Source organism: Phyllobates terribilis, unplaced genomic scaffold (assembly GCF_046119375.1).
Source record: "Phyllobates terribilis strain yellow unplaced genomic scaffold, ASM4611937v1 Scaffold_5__5_contigs__length_657084704, whole genome shotgun sequence".
NCBI classification, from domain to species: Eukaryota; Metazoa; Chordata; class Amphibia; order Anura; family Dendrobatidae; genus Phyllobates; species Phyllobates terribilis.
Genome location: NW_027362765.1, coordinates 42,424,938 through 42,445,782, shown reverse-complemented (window position 1 = coordinate 42,445,782; position 20,845 = coordinate 42,424,938). Strand labels below are relative to the sequence as shown.

General features: G+C 42.2%; 1 protein-coding gene across 3 annotated transcripts in view; it reads left to right on the top strand.

Annotated features, from left to right (window-relative positions):
- The window catches only part of LOC141270638 (uncharacterized), a 338,269-nt gene extending 328,048 nt beyond the window's left edge, over nt 1-10,221 (top strand). For 2 of the 3 annotated variants that reach the window (XM_073680720.1, XM_073680719.1), the window contains exons 2-7: nt 1,058-1,201; nt 1,331-1,510; nt 1,592-1,715; nt 1,799-1,896; nt 2,083-2,173; nt 2,926-10,221. In XM_073680720.1, coding sequence (XP_073536821.1) covers nt 1,130-1,201; nt 1,331-1,510; nt 1,592-1,715; nt 1,799-1,896; nt 2,083-2,173; nt 2,926-4,289 — 1,929 coding nt within the window. In that variant the 5' untranslated portion in view covers nt 1,058-1,129 and the 3' untranslated portion in view covers nt 4,290-10,221. The remainder of the gene's footprint in view (nt 1-1,057; nt 1,202-1,330; nt 1,511-1,591; nt 1,716-1,798; nt 1,897-2,082; nt 2,174-2,925) is intronic. The other variant, XM_073680721.1, reaches the window with a different exon arrangement.
- The last annotated feature ends 10,624 nt before the right edge of the window (nt 10,222-20,845 follow it).

The following is a 20,845-nucleotide window of genomic DNA, read 5'->3' as shown; positions in this document are numbered from 1 at the left end:
TTCCAGATAGATGCCAGGTGCTACTCCAGGACAGACACGTCAGCTGAAAGGGGTAGGAAGCTGGTACGGCCAGGAATGAATGGCACAGCAGGCACAGGGCAGGTGCTGGCAGACACGGCTGGTAAACAGGAAGGCACGGCAGGTGCTGGCAGACACGGCTGGTATACAGTAAGGCATGGCAGGTGCTAGCAGACACGGAAGATGCTGGCGGACACGGCTGGTATACAGGCATACAAGCACAGGAAACCTGACAACTAGCAAGAATGCAGACAATCTGAAAGAACACGTTGTTCAGCCACCTTCCAACAGGTGAAGGTGCCTTAAATAATAAGTGTCTCCCAGCTATTGGCTGAGGACACTTCAGGACAATGCATGCTGTCTCATTAAGAGACCGGGAGTGCGTGCGTGCGTGCCCTAAGCACAATGCCCTGGCATCTGCCAGAAGTGTGCAGGCACCGGGAGAACGCCGCTGGAGGAAGGTATGGTCGATGGCTGGGGCAGTGAGTGAGTCGGCATCCCTGACGGAGGATAGGAAGATGGGAATCGCACAGGGACGCCGGCACTGCACAAAGTTTGTCCAAATCAGCCAGTTACTTTACAACTTCTAACCTTCCATGGACTGCACTAATACTATCTATCAAAAAAATAAAATCACTACTAATCCTGTATTCTTTATAATTAATCAATAAGATAAATAATGGTGAACCCAGCACTGAACCTTGGTCTCCGGTTATAAGTGGTGACCCCAATCAGGGAAGCAGTCATTGACCACAACTCACTGGGTACATATAGACCTTAATTTATCTGTAAAGCGTTTATGTGGAACAGTGTTAAATGCCATTACAAATTCGAAGATCACTATATCCAAAGCTAACCCACTGTCCAGGTTACTACTCACCTTTTCATAAAAACTAAACAGGTAAGTTTTACAATTCCTGCAAAACTATGCTGGCTATAACTTATAATATTATTTTCTAGATATCGCTTCATATGTTTCCCCTTATTATCTACAGAAATTGTATTTTTTTATGTAATTATTTGTGTTCTTCCCATGTAGGTTACTACAATATCAGATCCTCTCAGCTGAGATCTTTTATTTAAGAAAATTTTCCTAATTGACCTGTCAAGGATGGATAGGGACAAGATGGCCGAGAGGATATTACACCTCACCCTAGAGATCCTCTTCCGGCTTACTGGAGAGGTGAGAGATTCTGATGACGTCACATTACATCATTCTTATCTATGGAAATAACAGATGGACAGAACTGGAGAGGTGAGGACTCTGGAAATGTCTGTAGTAGGATTTATTAATGTGTCTCTCCATAACCAGGATTACACAGTAGTGAAGAAGACCTCTGGTGAGCGCTGTCAGACCCCTGTTTCTGAGCGATGGGGAAGACCCCTGAGCCCAATGACAGGGCCTCCACCTCACCCCCTGATACATGAGGACATCAATGACCAGAAGATCCTAGAACTCACCTACAAGATGATTGAGCTGCTGACTGGAGAGGTGACACTGCTGGGAATGCTGGGACATTATACACTAACTATGAAGGGATCTAAATGATGACGGTATTATTGTATGTGTTAGGTTCCTATAAGGTGTCAGGATGTCGCCATCTATTTCTCCATGGAGGAGTGGGAGTTTTTAGAAGGACACAAAGATCTCTACAAGGACATCATGATGGAGGTTCCCCAGCCCCTCACATCACCAGGTAATAGATAGGACTAAATACACACGGCCTATAATTATCTATATATAAAGAATGAATTCGGTCCCTGTATGTGTTTCCTCCAGTTCTATCCAGTAAAACAACAATACCAGAGAGATGTCCCCGTCTTCTTCTTCCACAGGGCTGTAAACAAGAAAATCCCAATGTTCCTCAGGATTATCAGGTAGATGGAGAGAAGGTGTCATGAGATCTCCCTTATGATGTGTAGACCCCTGTGAAGGTTTTTGTGTTCAGTCTTGTTTTATCCACCAGTATTATATGTTTTATACTTGTGTAATGAGAACGGTGGAGATGGTAGGATCAGAGATGATCATACATTTGTCTGTGACTTTTACAATATTTCTTTCAGGGTAAAGATCTGACCCATATTAATACTACAGAGACATATGTGAGGGGTGATGAGTGGTGTAAAGAGGAGATTCCTACAGATATTGATCCAGGTGAGTAGCAACCACTAAAAGCAGAGAAGTCACAGGTTCTTATCAATCACTGACTGGTAGCTTTTTGTGTTAATTGTTGTGAGCTCTGTGGTTAATTATCCTTTTTCACAGTATCTCACAATATTCGTGACTATTTTTTGGACCATAAACAGCTGAAGCGAAAACCTAAACTTCTTGCGATGTTTATGTCGTAGGGTGAAAACTAGGGGAATCCTTAGAACCTGCAACCCACTTTGGCCAGTGTCCAATGGCAATTCTGTGTTGTGTCAGTAATACTCTTTTAGTAGGAGTCATGTGCAGCTGATAAATATAGAAGCTTTAATTTTGCTAGTAATTCTTTTGTTTCTCTGTTGCTAAAAAGGGGAATATTAATCAGCCATATGATGACCAAGAAATCTCTTAATCTGCCTGACCCTCCAGACATTATTATATAAATATGCATCGGCATTGTGGGATGTTTCAGTATTCTAAGCTTTGAATTATTATACAGTTTGTACTCATGTATTTGTCATATCTTCAAAGAAATATAAAGTCGCGGTCCCATGATTAATAAGAAATGCCTTAATAACAATAACACTAAACCACATTACATAGTCTGTTATCAGAAGGCTGATTTTGTTACAGATTTTTCTATTTTCTATTGAATTCGAATTTTGCTACATAACCTGCAATTTATATGGAAATGTTTACATATAATTTTAATATTTTATTCATATTTATATTATAATAAAAATAAATGGTTTTATTCTCAGCAGGTGACTGTATCAGAGGTTCAAATGGACATGTGATATCTTCAGATTTTAAAGCAGATGATCGAAGTGTCATACAAGAAACATATGAAAAGAATGACATTATCCCAGAATTACCATCAGCTCTTCACTGCGAAGAGCTATCATCTGATCCTTTTCAACATGTTATATCTCCTGATTCCTTATATACTAAAAAGAAAATTAAGAATAACATAAGGGATGTCGAACATGAACAATCTCACAAAGGGGAGAATCCATTTACATGTGGAAATTGTAACATAGATATATCAAATCTCATTAAACATGGGACAAGTCACATAGAAGCGAAGGAATTTCCATGCTCAGATTGTGAGAAATGTTTTACAGAGAACTCAATTTTTTTTGAGCATCAAAAATCTCACATGGGAAAGATGCCATTTTCATGTTTTAAATCCAAAAAATCCTGCATGGAGAAATCACATCTTATTTCACATGAGAGGAGTCACAATAAGAAAAAGTCATTCTTATGTTCAGAATGTGGAGCATGTTTTAAATGTCAATCAAAACTTTTTAAACATGAGAGAAGTCACACAGGGGAGAAGCCATTTTCATGTTTAGAATGTGGGAAATATTTTTCTCGCAAATCACATCTTGCTGACCATCAAAAAACCCACACAGGAGAGAAGCCATTTTCATGTTCAGAATGTGAAAAATGTTTTAAAAAAAAGATACATCTTGATACACATCAGAGAATTCACACTGGGGAGAAGCCATACTTATGCACAGAATGTGGTAAGTGTTTTAATCAAAAATCACATCTTACAAAGCATCAGAAAAGTCACACAGGAGTGAAGTCATTTTCATGTTTAGAATGTGGGAAATGTTTTTTTCAGAAATCAAATCTTGTTGACCATGAAAAAACTCACACGGGGGAAAAGCCATTTTCTTGTTCAGAATGTGGAAAATGTTTTAGACATAAGTTAAGTCTTGCTACACATCAGAGAACTCACACAGGGGAGAAGCCATTCTCCTGCACAGAATGTGGGAAGTGTTTTAACCAAAAAGCTCATCTAGCTAGCCATCAGACAAGTCATACAGGAGATAAGCCATTTTCATGCTTAGACTGTGGGAAATGTTTTTTTCATAAATCAAATCTTGTTGACCATCAAATGGTTCACACAGGAGAGAAGCCATTTTCATGCTCAGAATGCGGGAAATGTTTTACTCGGAAATCAAGTCTCGGTGCTCATCAAAGAATTCACACAGGGGAGAAGCCATTTTCATGTTTAGAATGTGGTAAAAGTTTTAAACAGAAGTGGAGTCTTGTTATACATCAACGAAATCATATAGGGGCAAAGTCGTTCTTGTTGGCATATACAACAGATTAGGACTTATTATAAGTGAAAGGAGGACTTTATACTAACCAGACAGCAGATGGCGATAGTGTGTAAAGTTATATGCTTGCTGTAATGGGAGAGGAAAGCTCTCAATTGTTGGTTGTTTTAACTTTCTGTGTTTTTTTGCATGAATGTGTTATGTAAGCAGCACACGGACTGTGTGACACTGAATTGTGTCTCATGTTTAACCAGTATGAAGTAAATACTGTTTACTCAAGATATCTTGCTGATTGAAGCTCTCTTAAGTACAGTGGTGACTGTAAGAAGATGCACTCTGCGACAGGTTATGGGCCCAGGCCGGAACCCAGACACTAAAGCCCAGACACTACAGGACCGCACTACAAGAGGATCCTGGTTTATAGCCCCAGATAACGGAGCACACAGATAAGCTCTGTAAACAGAAGGAAATAAGTCCAGATACAGAGTGACAGAGGAATTCATGATCCCAGGAGCTGGATATAATTACAGAGAATTCAATACAGGCAGGTCATACAGGAACTATCAGCAAGAAAAAACGAGAATATCTTCAGTACAACTCTCTAAACAAGTAAGACTATATAAAGATGATAAGTAACACAGAACTGAAATTCACCGTAGCTAAACTGAATAGTGAAAATTATCAGTTATGGAAATTCAAAGTAGAGATGTTGTTATCTAAGGATGATTTATGGGAAGTAATTGTTACAGAAAGACCAGATCAAGATAATCAGACATAGGATAAGAAGAATAGACAAGCGAGAACCACCATTAGCTTATTAGTGGATGATGCTCAATTAATACATATAAGAAATGAAGAAACAGCTAAAGGAATGTGGGAAGAATTAAGAAAACTGTATGAAAGACCTAGCTTGAATCACAAGTTATTTTTATTAAGAAAGCTTTACAGTATGAGATTGAGTGCAAATGACGACATGCAGAAGCACATATTCTCAATGATGGATGTGGTATCACAGCTAAGATCTATTGGTGAAGACATTAGTGATAGTCATGTAGCAGCTATATTATTGTGCAGTTTACCAGATTCGTATACAGCCTTGATAAATGCCCTTGAGACGAGACCAGAAACTGACATTACATTAGATTTTGTGAAAACAAGACTAATAGATGAATATCAGAGATGAAAAGAACAAAGAAATGATTCTTCTACTGAAAAGGACAGTGAAAACGCTCTTAAAACTACAGAATTTGAAAAACCCTATAATAAAGAGACAAGAGAATGCTTCAGATGTAAGAAAAAAGGTCATTTAAAGAAAGACTGTACCATATGGAAAGCAGAACAACAAAAATTACAACATAAAAAGCATACACAGAAAGTAAAAAACACAATTTCCGATTCATGTGAGAATAATTGGAATGGCACATTTAAAGTAACAGACAAGAAATCATCATTTGGTTGGTTTATTGATTCAGGAGCAACGAGTCATATGACAAGTGACAAGAATTTCTTTACTGATCTTGATTTAGATAAGAAAGAAGCCATTTATCTTGCAGATGGAAGCAAAATAACCGCAGAAGGTATCGGACAAGGTATGCTAAATTGTTCAAACAAGTTCGGACAAGATTCAAAGATACTTGTACAGGATGTGTTGTATGTTCCAAAATTGGAAGGCTAATTATTATCTGTGAAACGTTTAACAGCAAAAGGACTTACAGTAAAATTCAAAGACAATGAGTGTGCAATTATTGCAGGAAACAAGGTGATAACCAAAGTCAAGGCAGATGAACAATTATATCATTTTGACACACCAAAGGAACAGATGAAGGTATGTACACATGATCACAAAAACTGTATTCACATGTGGAATAGATGTCTAGGACATAGACACCCTGACAGTATAAGGGAACTACAGAGAAAAGAATTGACAAACGATTTAAAGATATCAGATTGCTCAATTACCGTAAGATGTGAATGTTGTATAAAATCCAAAGCCACAAGGATATCCATTCCAAAAGAAAGTGAGATGAAAAGCGAAAGACCACTTGATTTGGTGCATACTGACGTGTGTGGACCCATGAAAGTGACTACATCAGGAGGCAATAGATACATGTTGACTTTTCTAGACGACTACTCAAGATACACAGTCACATACTTAATTAAGAACAATGGTGAAGTTTTTGATAAACTTGTAGACTATGTAACAAGATCAAGTAACAAATTTCAAAGGAAGCCAATTGTCATCAGAAGTGATAAAGGAGGTGAATTTACAGGTCACAGAATAGAAGACTACTTAAGACAAAATGGAATAGAACACCAGAAAACTGTTCCATACACATCTGAACAAAATGGAGTAGCAGAAAGGAAAAACAGAACTCTAACAGAAATGAAAAGATGTATGCTGATGGATTCCAAATGACCAAATATTGGGGTGAGGCAGCAATGACAGCTACATATCTACAGAACTAACTTTTTTCCAGAAAACTGACGAAAACTCCATATGAACTGTGACAAGGTATGAAACCAAGTGTCAATCATTTAAAAGTTTTTGGATGTAAAGTTTTTATATTCATTCCAACAGAAAAACGTTCCAAACTTCAAAACAGATCCATGGAAGGAATATTCGTTGGATATAGTGAAAATTGCAAAGGACATAGAATCCTAGATCCCAAAACAGACAGAGTTACGGTGAGTAACAGTGTGACATTCATTGAAGATTTAAATGAAGACATTATGATTTCAGTTGAAGCAAAAAATGAGAAAAGCAATAGTGACATAACTGAAGAAATATCTGATGAGAAAGAAGTAGAAATTAATGAAGAACAAAATACTGAAAGTGAAGAATCACAACTACAAACAGACACAGAACCAAGACGTTCAATGAGAGAGAACAAAGGAAAACCACCAAAACGTCTCTCATACAAGACAAGCATAAGAAAAATCTATGAGCCTACCTCTTGGGAAGACATATCTAAACTTCCTGAAGAAGAAGCTAATAAATGGATAGAAGCAACAGAAACAGAAATTAAATCCATGCATGATTCAAATACATGGACATTAACAGATTTGCCAGAAGGAAGAAAAGCCATAGGATATAAATGGATTTTTAAAGTAAAATACCAAACAGATGGCACAGCTGAAAGATACCGAGCAAGACTCGTAGCTAAAGGGTATTCTCAAAAATATGGAGAAGACTATGATGAGACATTTGCTCCAGTTGTCAAACACACTACAATAAGAACTTTACTTACAGTTGCAGCAATGAAACAGATGGAACTGAAACATCTGGATGTAAAGACAGCTTTTTTGAATGGAGATTTAACAGAAGATTCAAAGATGAAAGAAATCCAAACAAAGTTTGCAAACTACAGAAAAGCATATATGGTTTAAAGCAAGCTGCTAAAGAGTGGAATGACAAAATCACGGATGTACTTACAAATGAAAAATTTCAAAGAAGCAAAGCTGATCCATGCTTGTACACAAAAAGGCTGATTAATAGATGGATTTATGTACTCATATATGTAGACGACATTTTGATTTGTTTTAAACAAGAAAGGGATAAAGAAAACATTCTAAAAATCCTGAAGCAACATTTCGAAATCAAAGACTTGGGAAATGTGAAACCGTACCTAGGAATACAGGTAGAAAGAGAAGAAGACGGAAGTTTCCTACTAAATCAAAATCACATGATTCAAGACATAACAGAAAAATTTGGATTAAAGGATGCAAAAACAGTAAAGTCTCCAATGGAAACTAATTATCTCAAAGAGATGAACAGTGAAAAAATTATTCTACCAAATAATGAAGAATACAGAACAGCAATAGGATAACTACTGTATCTAGCGACCATTACAAGACCAGACATTGCAGCAGCAGTAGGAATCCTGAGTAGAAAGGTATCAAAACCAAATAAAGCTGATTGGAATGCCGTGAAGAGAGTAATGCGTTATTTGAAAGGAACAAGCAATGTTAAGCTGAAATTACCCACAAGTGATAATTGCATTTTAACAGGATATGTTGATGCAGATTGGGCTGGAGATCCAACTGACAGAAGATCTACCAGTGGACATATTTTTTTTCTCTCAGGTGGACCAATAAGTTGGACAAGTAAGAAACAGTCAATTGCGACACTGTCTTCAACAGAAGCAGAATATGTTGCCGCAGCACATGCGAGTCAAGAAGTACTGTGGTTAAGACAATTGTTGACAGAATTAGGACAACCACAGTTGGAACCAACAAAACTGAAAGAGGACAATCAAGGATGTCTTGTTCTTGCTCAGATGGAAAGAGTCAATCCAAGAACCAAGCATATTGATGTGAAATATTATTTCTTGAGAAATCATCAGGAACAAGGAGTCTTGAAGTTAGAGTATTGTCCTACTGATGAAATGACAGCAGACATCTTCACGAAGGCGTTGAATGCTGATAAACACCAGAGACGAATAAAAATGTTGGGTTTGATTGAATAAGTCCTTACTGTTGAGAAAGGGTGTTGGCATATACAACAGATTAGGACTTATTATAAGTGAAAGGAGGACTTTATACTAACCAGACAGCAGATGGCGATAGTGTGTAAAGTTATATGCTTGCTGTAATGGGAGAGGAAAGCTCTCAATTGTTGGTTGTTTTTACTTCCTGTGTTTTACTCTGCGACAGTTCTAATGCCAAAAAAACAATGTTTCTTGAGAAGCATCAGTGAAGTCACACAGTGGATAAGCCATTTTCATGTTTAAAATACAGGAAATGTTTTTCTATGAAATGAAATTTTGTTGATCATTAAATTATTCAGACAAGAGAGAAGCCATACTCATGTCCTGAATGTGGTCAATATTTTACAGCTAGTTTAAAACGTGTTACTTATTCTGACAAACACAGCCCATTCGCTAGACTCGTGACTTGGATGTGACTGCATAGAGGGACTCTGCTTCTCACTCACCTATAGCAATAAGCTGAAAATGACATTACTAGAGTTGAGAAATTATTTTTGCAATTTTAGGAATTTACTGATCTTGAGCAATTTGTGACTTTATTGCATAAAATCGCTGCCTCCATTTTACACATTGCAGAAGATTGCGTCAGTGACATCACATGCCCAGCCAATCAGCAAGCACTATCGTAGTCAGTATAAAATCAGATACAGGCAATATAGCAGCCATTTAGTGGGGAGTATGGATAAGGAGAGTGTGACACAGCTTAGCCAAATAGATAAGGAACAAATTCTTCAGATAGTGTGTTTTATATCACAGCAGTAAAGAAGAGTAGTGTATTAACCCCTTTGCGACCTTGGGATTTTCCATTTTTGCATTTTCATTTTTTGCTCCCATTGTTCCCAGAGCCATAGCGTTTTTATTTTTTGGGCAATATGGCCATGTGAGGGCTTAATTTTTGCGGGACAAGTTGTACTTTTAAACGCCATTACTAGTTTTACCATATCGTGTACTGGAAAACGGGAAAAAAAATCCAAGTGCTGTGAAATTGCAAAAAAAATGCAATTCCACAGTTGTTTTTTGTTTTTTATTCTTGCCACGTTCACTGGATGCTTAAACTGACCTGCCATTATTATTCTCCAGGTCATTATGAGTTCGTAGATACCAAACATGTATATGTTCTTTTTTATTTAAGTGGTGAAAAAAAAATCCAAAGTTTGCTAAAAAAAATGGTGCCATTTTCCGAGACCCATAGCGTCTCCATTTTTCAGGATCTGGGGCTGGGTGAGGGCTTATTTTTTGCGAGCCGTGATGATGTTTTTATTGATACCATTTTGGGGTAGATCTGTTGTTTTGATCGCCTGTTATTGCATTTTATTGCAATTTGCAGCGACCAAAAAAACGTAATTCTGGCTTTTGGAATTTTTTTCTTGTTACGCCGTTTACCGATCGGATTAATTCTTTTTTTATATTGATAGATCGGGCGATTCTGAACGCGGCGGTACCAAATATGTGTATGGTGTTTTTTTTTTTTTAATTTTATTTTGAATGGGGCAAAAGGGGGGTGATTTAAACTTTTATATTTTTTTCATTTTTTTAATATTTTTAAAAACTTTTTTTTAACTTTTTGCATGCTTCTATAGTCTCCATAGGAGACTAGAAGAAGCAATTGTCTGATCGCCTCTGCTACATAGAGGTGATGAACCGATCACCTCTATGTAGCAGAAATGCTCCTGTGCTATGAGCGCCGACCACTAGGTGGCGTTCATAGCAATCTTTAAATGACAACCACTGGGGTCTGCTGCAGACCCAGGGTTGTTATGCCCACCCATCGGTGACCCACGATCACGTGACGGGGTCACCGATGGGCGGGGTAAGTGACGCGCTTCCGGCACGGCGATGTTAAATGCCGCTGTCAGAGATTGAAAAAGACTTTTACCTGTGTGACTGTCTGCTACACAAATTGTGCATGTAAGGAACTACTGATTTTTGCACGCCCATTAAAATGATCAAATATGAACTGCGTACAAGCCTCACCAATGCTGCAGCCTGTTGCCACTTTTATTTTTAGGTCAGGCTGTGTAACCACATTTCTTGGTCTGTCCATTTTGGGATGGGTGGAATTGTGGTTCAAAAAAGTGAGAAAAAGTTCAAGCATAGCAACACATTTATGGTAAAAGAAAGTTTGGTAATTGGGTGTCACGGGGACACCTTGACATAGAGTGGTTTCCTCTATTTCAGGGATCAGAAGATCGCTGCTTTTGGCTACACGCACGCCTGCACTGTTTGGATCTGCTTTGCTTTCCAGTTAGCTGTGCTGATTTCTCTTGTTCGTTGGTTGCAGGTTAAACTCCCCTTCTTGTCTCCTAAAGCCTTCCGTCCTGAGTTATCTCATGTTCTGAGTTTCTCCACTCCCCTCTTAGCCTGGATAGTTGCCAGTGATAGCTTGGTTTGGAGCTGTGAGCCGTAGAAAGAGAAGTCGATACAAAAAAATATCCAAGGAATTGATAATGCCAGTCAGCAGCATTCAAACTGTGTTTAACAAATGGAAAATCAGGGGCTCTGTAAAAACCAAACCACGGTCAGGTAGACCAACAAAAATTTCGGCCACAACTGCAAGGAAAATTGGTCGTGATGCAAAGAAAAACCCACAAATAACATCAGTTTAAATTCAGGACTCTCTGAAAACTAGCGGTGTGGCTGTTTCAAGATGCACAATAAGGAGGCACTTGAAGAAAAATGGGCTGCATGGTCGAGTCGCCAGAAGAAAGCCATTACTGCGCAAATGCCACAAAGTATCTCACCTACAATACGCCAAATCACACAGAGACAAGCCTCAAAACTTCTGGTAATTTGGAGTGATGAGACAAAAATTTTACTTTTTGGCCACAACCATAAACGTTACATTTGGAGAGAGGTCAACAAGTAATAATAGGAAAGGAACACCATTACTACAGTAATGCATGGAGGTGGATCCGCTGATGTTTTGGGGATGTGTGAGCTACAAAGGCACAGGAAACTTTGTAAAAGTTGAAGGAAAGATGAATGCAGCACGTTATCAGCAAATACTGGAGGCAAATTTTCACTCATCTGCCCGGAAGCTGCGCATGGGACGTACTTGGACGTTCCAACATGACAACGATGCAAAACACAAGGCCAAGTCGACCTGTCATTGGCTACAGCAGAACAAAGTGAAGGTTCTGGAGTGGCCATCTCAGTCTCCTGACCTCAATATCATTGAGCCACTCAGGGGAAATCTCAAACGCACAGTTCATGCTAGACAGCCCAGGAATTTACAGGAGCTGGAGGGTTTTTGTCAAGAAGAATGGGCAGCTTTACCATCTGAGAAATTAAAGAACCTCATCCACAACTATCACAAAAGACTTCGAGCTGTCATTGATGTTAGAGGGGGCAATACACTGTATTAAGAACTGGGGTATGTGAACTTTTGATCAGGGTCATTTGGATGTTTTTGGTTGTCATTAAAGGGAATCTGTCACCACTTTGGACTTATCAGACCTCTACTATGGGCATACAGGGTATAGAAAAGTAAATCTATACATACCTGTATGGCCCATAGTAGAGGTTTGATTGCAGAGAAATCTGTTTTTATGAACTCCTCTTTTCACAGGCTTGGCGTCCCCCGGACGCAAAGAAATCCCCACCTATGTGCTTATTATTCCCCTTTGCTTTGCGCATGCCCGGCACAAGAGGGAGCACAGTGCACATCACAGGGCCCTGTGACGTGCAGGTGAGGGGTGGAATATCATAATCAAGCAGATAGGCTGGGATTTAGGGGAATAATAAGCGCATAGGCGGGGATTTCTTGGCGTCCCCCAGACTCCAAGCCTGTGAAAAATGGAGTTTATAAAAACATTTCTCTGCAATCAAACCTCTACTATGGGCCATACAGGTTTGTATAGATTTACTTTTCTATACGCTGTATACCCATAGTATTAGTCTGATAAATCCAAAGTGGTGACAGATTCCCTTTAAGATTTAAAAAGAGAAAACACAGTAGTTTGACAATAAATGGCTTCACCCAACCAATAACCATGAGTGGAGAAAAAGTATTTTTGTTATCATTCATATTCTCTGAAACAAGGCCAAGAAAGGAAAAATTCTGCAGGGGTATGTAAACTTTTGAGCACAACTGTATCTACAGTTGGGAATTAGGAGGGAGTATCGATGGAAAAAAGCAGAACCAAAATATCTTACAAGGGCAAATCTCCTTAAGTGGTTAGTTTCGGGAGCAGACAATGGTGTAACTACTGTTAGTGGCTGAGGCATACCTGTGCTAAAGCTCAGGATCATGGTGGTGGTGATGATGAGTCCTGTATACAGAAGTAAAAAAAGCTGTGGATGTCCCAGCACAAATCATATATGAACTATGCCTCTCCATCAGCATATACTAAATTAGAATATCATCAAAAAGTTAATTTATTTCAGTTCTTCAATAAAAAAAGTGAAACTCATATATTATATGAGTCACTACAAACAGCTGCTTGAGGTCTAGTGTGAAGTTTCCACAATCAGTGATGGTTTGGGGAGCCATGTCATCTGCTGGTGTAGGTCCACTGTGTTTTATCAAGACCAAAGTCAGTGCAGCCTTCTACCAGGAAATTTTAGAGCTCTTCATGCTTCCCTCTGCTGACAAGCTTTTTGGAGATGGAAGTTTCATTCTCCAGCAGGACTTGGCACCTGTCCACACTGCCAAAAGCACCAATACCTGGTTTACACACAACAGTATCACTGTGCTTGATTGGCAGCAAACTCGTCTGACCTTAACCCCATAGAGAATCTATGGGGTATTGTCGAGAGGAAGATGAGAGACACCAGACCCAACAATGCAGACTAGCTGAAGGTGTCTATCAAAACAACCTGGGCTTCCATAACACCTCAGCAGTGCCACAGGCTGATCGCCTCCATGCCACACCACATTGATGCAGTAATTGATGCAAAAGAAGCCCCGACCAAGCATTGAGTGCATTTACTGAACATACCGTACATTTCAGTAGGCCAACATTTCGGATTTTAAAATCATTTTTCAAGCTGGTGTTATAAAGTATTCTAATTTACTGAGATAATGACTTCTGTGTTTTCATGGGCTATAAGCCAGAATCATCAACATTAACAGAAATAAACACTTGAAATAGATCACTCTGTTTGTAATGACTCTATATAATATGAGTTTCACTTTTTGTATTGAAGAACTGAAATAAATTATCTTTTTGATGATATTCTAATTTAGTGAGATGCACCTGTAGAGTGTTTATCAACTGCTCACATGGGAAAGAACAAGACTGACAAGCACCTTCCAACAGAGTGAAGCAAATGTGAACAGGTGTAGGCCACTAGGACTGTGCCATATGCAAACCAAAGAATACAACAGCACACTGCACGCCAAGATATATGCAAATATTGAAACATTATTTATGGAATTATGTCAGACAGACTGTGGATCTGTCCCATTCATTGAGAAATAATGCCCCGATACCTGGAATAAATGCGGAGGGTTGTATGTGATACACTAACCACATGCTGCATAACTTTCATGACATTTCTAATGGCATGATAGTGCTGTGAGAGGAGAGCTGCAGCACATCACATATGCAGATCTGCATGTATTCAATGTACCAGTATATTATTCTCCAATGCCTGGGATAGACTCACCGCATTGTACATACTGTATGTAATGCATACTCTCCATCCAGCATCTAGGCTCTAAAAGAGGTCGTTCTTGAAGAATGGAAAAAAGACAGTTGTTGCAATATGGCGCCAAATTGTTCATTTCATGCCTAGAATACTTGGTGCTCTCTTTAAAAATCGTGGAGGTCATACAAAATACTAGATTTAGTTGTTTTTGATATGGGGTCTACTCATTTTTGTATCAACTAATTTGAGTAAAACTGAAGATTTTGTAATTACATTTTTATTATTAACCTTTCCTGTTATGGGTTAAGAAATGTTCTATGAAACTAACATTTCAGAAATTGGTCTTGTTACAGGGTGGTATTCCATATATTAATTATGAATGTCAGGCTTGACTATCAAACCAATATCAGGCTAATACCTCACCTGTTATTTACTCGGATTCCTCTGCTATATGCTATACGACTGGCGACTAACTGAGAAGAAACCGTGTATTAATAAAGAATATTTATTACACACAAGTCTACACTTAATACATTACTAATTACCACACTAATACAGTATACAATAATAACAATAGCACACAATACAATTAGTTCTCAATTACCTAATTATACTTCTCACCCTCGTACCTAAAAACATACATACGTTAATAGCAGCCCACCCGCCTATCAATACACTATCCCTAAGGGAATCAAGTGGTTAATAGTGATACTCAGCCAAGGTGGCTTGTGGATCCTGATCTGAAGAAGATCCTGGGTTGCTGGTGTGTTGCTGGAGCAGGAGAGAGAGAAGGGGGACTCAGAGGCTGGAGTGTATCAGCATTAGGGGGCTGTGAGGATAGCAGATGCTGTAGCAGACAGAGGTAAGGATGTGGAGCAGAGGAGATGAAGGGGAACAGTGGCAGACGGGTGAGGGACACAAGCACAGATGGAGAGAGTCTGGTGGGAGAAGGCTGTAGTGAGCAGACAGGGATGAAACTGCACACACCACTACGGTGGGTTGGTGAGAAAGGAGGCTGATATAGACACGTGAGGCTGGAAGGGGACAGCGGCAGGTCATGTGGGGGCAGAAAGAAGAGAGTGAGCGCTGTTCCTGCCGGGTATTTAAACCCGGCGGGGCATGCTCCTGCACCCTTGCATTTGGAGTTTGTCAATGACTGCCTTCTGGACATCTGTCAAGTCAGCAGTCTTCCCCATGATTGTGGAGCCTACTGAAACAGACTACGGGACCTTTTTAAACGCTTAGGGAGCCTTTGCAGGTGTTTTTTGTTAATTATTCTAATTTACTGAGATAATGACTTTTGTGTTTTCATTGGCTATAAGTCATAATCATCAACATTAACAGAAATAAACACTTGAAATAAATCACTCTGTTTGTAATGACTCTATATAATATGAGTTTCACTTTTTGTATTGAAGAACTGAAATAAATAACTTTTTGATGATATTCTAATTTTGTGAGAAGCACTTGTATATGTACATGTGTATTTATGTACCTATACAGTGCCTTGAAAAAAGTATTCCTACCCAGTGAACTTTTCCACATTTTTTTTCACGTTACACACACAAACTTAAATGTAATTTATTGGGATTTTATGTGCTATACCAACACGAAGTAGCAAGTATTTGTGAAGTGTAAAAGAAATGATACATTGTTTTCTAATTATTTTAAAAATATAAATCTGAAAACTGTAAGATGCATTTGTATTCAGCCCCCCTGAATCAATACTTTGTAGGACCACCTTTCACTGCAATTACTGCTGAAAGTCTTTGCGGTATATCTCTACCAGCTTTGCACATCTATAGAGGTGACATTTTTGCCCACTCTTTTTTGCACACTCGCTCAGGGAGATTGGATGGAGACGCCTGTGAAAAGCAATTTTCAAGCCTTGTCACAGATTTCAGTCTGGAGTGTGACTGGGCCATTCACACACATGATTATGCTTTAATCTAAACCAGGGGTCTCAAACTCGGCTGGGTATATGGGCCGCACATGGAAAAAATTTGAATTTGGGGGGCCGCATTCTTTGTTCAATGAGACATTTTTAGTGATACCATTTTTTTTTTGTATACACCTTTTGAACATTTTTTCCGTGTTTATTTTTTTATAGCTTGGGTCGTTATGGATGTGGTGATAATAAACGTGCACTTTTTTGTGTTTACTTTAGTTTACATATAAAACAGCATTTTTAGTGCCCAATATTTTTTCATGCTTTATTTTTATTTTTTAGATTTTTACAATTTTGTTTCCCCCAATTGGCCACATTCAGTAATATTGTCTTACAATTAGCATCATATAGTAATAATGGCAAACATCTTGTAGTAATGTTCCCCATCCAAGTCCCCATCTTGTACTAATGTGCCCCATCCAGGTCCCCATCCTGTGGCTATGTGCCTCATCCAGGTCTCCATCTTGTGGCTATGTGCCCCATCCAGGTCCCCATCTTGTGGCTATGTGCCCCATCCAGGTCCCCATCTTGTGGCTATGTGCCCCATCCAGGTCCACATCCTGTGGCTATGTGCCCCATCCCGGTCCCCATCTTGTGGCTATGTGCCCCATCCAGGTCCCCTCTTGTGGCTCTGTGCCCCATCCCGGTCCCCATCTTGTGGCTCTGTGCCCCCTGTTCTTCACACACATAAAATAGAAAAAAAAAAGATGATTCTCACCTGTCCTCCGTTCCCTCGGCGGCCTTCCTGCAGATGTGGCCCGCAGGCACCACAGAGTCAGACCCCTTGACGATCCCGACCTGGTCCAGGAGGAGCCGCCGACAGCAGCGCTGCATTGCCGCACAGAGACTGTCTCCCAGCACTGCATTTTCAATGTCAGCCGCCGGCCAATCAGAGGCCAGCAGCTGATAGCTGTGTATGGCAATGACGTCATACTCGCTGCGCCGACACGCAGATATCAGCTGCTGGCCTCTGATTGGCCGGCGGCTGGCATTGGAAATGCAGTGCTGGGAAACAGTCTCTGTGCGGCAATGCAGCGCTGCTGTCGGCGGCTCCTCCTGGACCAGGTCGGGATCGTCAAGGGGTCTGTGCCTGCGGGCCGCATAAAGCAGCCTCAGGGGCCGCATGCGGCCCGCGGGCCGCGTGTTTGAGACCCCTGATCTAAACCATTCCCTTGTAATATGGGGATCAATTATTCCCCTTCCAAGCAGCCCAGTCCATCCAAATCCGAAGTCACGGTCCCAACGTGTTTCCCTTCTTTGGGCATAAGGGGTCCTCGGGACAAAATTCAAATGCTGGCACAATCTTCTTTTTAGTGTACATTTTTCTGCAGTATGCAGCCAGGTCTTTTAGTGTTGGTTGAGTGAACTGGGGTGTCTATCCTTTTGGGGCGCACTTAACGCACCCCCTGGGCCGTGGGGTACTCGGTGCCGGGCCGGTCGTTGCTAGGGGAGATGTCACAGTGGCAGTGACCCGGTCCGTGACCCAAGGCGGTCAATCAAAAAGGAGGATTATGTACAGGGGATTAAAGTTCTTATAAATATAGCTTGTGACGCCAACTGTGGTATGCGACTATGTGGAGCCACCGCTGCTGTGCAGAACTTCTGGAGCTGATGTTAGTGCATTAGGGTTAGTTGAGCTCTCCACAGGTAGAGCTTAGCTCCAGGGCAGTGTAGATGTTGTAGGTGAAGTAGATGATGCTGGGCGTTGTAGTGCAGGGGTGATGGCGCAGATAATAATCACAGAGACAGGAGGGTGCAGTCCTCAGGGTCTTTACTCACGGTTGTTGCAGTCCAAGTTACAGGTACCAGTGTAACGTCCCTCGTCGTGCTGTGCTTACTCAGGGAGAGGTTAAGCCAACCCTCAGATATCTCCGGAGTACTTAGCGGGACCCCCTTCTGTGTGTTCTCTCTCTGGCTGTCTCCCTGCACCTCATACCTAGTGTCCCAATCCGGTACCCGCGTGCCTTGTCGGGCGACGTCTGTTCCGTCCCCTGGGTCCTCTATAGCTACCTTCTTGGTGAGACTGGTCTGGACTGTTGGCTGCAGGACTTGAAATACTGCAGCCTCTGGTTTCTAGTTGAGATATACAGTCTTCTGCTAGTTGAAGGACCGGTCCCCTTTGTGTGGCCTGACCCCTCCACCTCCTGGTAGATTCGGGCGTACGGGTCGCCTCCAGCACTGCCCGTACCCCTGGGGTCCCTTCTTCGTTCCTGGAGCCCTTCCTGCTCTCTCCTTCAGTCCTGGGCCTCTCCTCAGGCCCTCTGCCTGAGCAGAGCTCCTACAGAGCCCCTGCTCCCACTCCTCTCACTTTAGACTGTTCTTCCTGACTGCTCCCACTAAACAAGCTTCTCTATACTTTCCTTCATGTGCTCTCCTAAGCTACTTCCTCCACCCACACCCACTACATAGCTCCTCCCATCAGCTAGGGACCAGGGACTGTGCTCTCCCTTAGGAGCAATCTCGCCCTGCCCTCACTACTGGTATATGTTGGATGCAGGTGTTAGGGTCCCAAGCTGTACTCCTTCCTTACCTGAGAGTGAGATACCACACCTCTGGGTGAGATGCAGTACCTCTGTGGCGACCGAACCCTCAGGGGCACCACATACCCCCCTGGTAAAACACAGCACGTCCACGGGCTGGAACAGAGTAAAACACAGGGTATTTTACAGACATGCAAAATTTTTGATGCATCACATATAAGATCATAAACATAACATTTCTTCCCCTTATGGGAGGCACTTTTTTCCGTGAACGTTACTGGTTACGTTTTTATCAGGACATTATAAGACTTTTTTAAAGAACATCTTTCTTTATACTTATAAAACATTTTTCTCATAAAACATTTTTCAACAGGTTACAGCACGATCTGCAACCGGGTGTCCATTCCTTTTTTAACAAGGTGCTTTTCAGTGAACATGAGGGACCCGCCCGAAAACCCTCAACGTAGGCCCTGGGCGTGGCTGCAGGGCATGGATGATCCAGGTGTTGGACCACGTCTTCGGCCACGCCAAACGGGTTTTTGTTCTGAGGTCAGCTTTGTATATATAAAACCAATAAGGGGCACTTTAAGAAGTGCAACTATTTACAACGGCAAGTTCCATGGTTATTCACTGTCCATAACCTGATAGTCTTTTTAAACGGGTAACAATAAAACCTAAAATGCACACACTTTAACTTTTTAAACTGGCAGGGTTGTACCCTTCCAGGTAACTATAGACAGTTTCTTTAGCTTAAACAGTTTAACAGGGGTGCTCCCTCCGGGGGAACTCCTGGTTCCTGCAGGCTGACCCAGCCGGGTCTTCAGCCTTGCACTGCAGGGGCATGTCTCTCCTTTTCGCTACTCGATATACCTGGAGGGCATACCAGCCGGGGTAAAGGTCTCGGCCAGGATGACCCTGTTGGAAGTGGGGTTCTACATACCGCCGGTTGACGAATACGTCCCGATCGGTGTGCAGCTCCCTCACAAAGCCCCACCCGGCGTCTAGATCAAATTTGACTACAATCCCCTCCAGACGGGGACTTGGGGTGGCAGCTCTCGCCTTGCGGGCCCGGGTCTTAGCCGCCATGTTCCGGGCCTCCATCTTTTCCCACCGCACCTGCCGGTCGTGACGCTCCCGCTCCAACTGCAGGAGCTCCCTCCTGCAGTGCTCTTCCCTCCGGAGGGCCTGGGCCTGCGTCTCCCTCGGGAACCCCATGAGGTCTCCTTCCCGGTTGTCCCACCGGAACTCTTCTCCTCCTGGGCAGGTAACCGGGGGTGCAGGTGCAGGTGTTAGTGGGGGTCCTTGCTGGTCCTCATATCTGGCGGACCAGTCGTAGGAGGGGGTTTCTTATACCCACTCGGGTGCGGGGGCAGGTGGCTCCGGTAGGGGGCTCAGGATCGAGGTTTCCGCCAGGGGGTCTGGGAGCCGGTTAACGAAGCAGGTGCCCGGGACGGGAGATTCCGCCTGGAGACCGGGGAGCAGTTCGGCAAAGCAGGCGCCCGGGACTGGAGGTTCCGCCAGGGGGCACAGGGGTAGGTCGGTGGAGCAGGCGCCCGGTTCCGCTAGGGAGCCCAGGAGCAGGCTAGCACTCTCAGCGCCTGGGACAGGGAGTCTCTCCTTACCTGCTCCCGTGGCCGCCCTCTGCCTCCTGGCTCCATTCAGGCTCCTCTGGGGCTGGGACGCTGCTGGTGGAGTGCAGCGGTGGCTGATGCCTGATCATCAGCTTCTCCAGCTGCTCCTTTTTCCAGCCGGCAATGGCGTCCTGCTGGGCCCTCTCCATTCTCCGGCACAGCTCCTGGATTTCCGCCTGGAGGAATTCGGTATCCTCCAGGGATAGCTCTGCCATGGCCTCCTCCAAGGTGAGAGGCCTTGCCACTTGTTGCAGACCACGGATGGGAGCTGGCTCCTGACTCTCCATCTTGCCCTCCGGGTGCGGTCTGTCTGGACTGCTGGAGACTCCGCCCTGTCTCCCAGCTTTCTTCTCTCCTCTCCCCTTTCAGGGGCGGTTCCATGGCAACATGCTGTCGGCCACACCTTGAGGCGGCCCCCCCAGCTTGATGGACACATCCACATACATAGTCACTTTGCTCGGGGATGGGAGG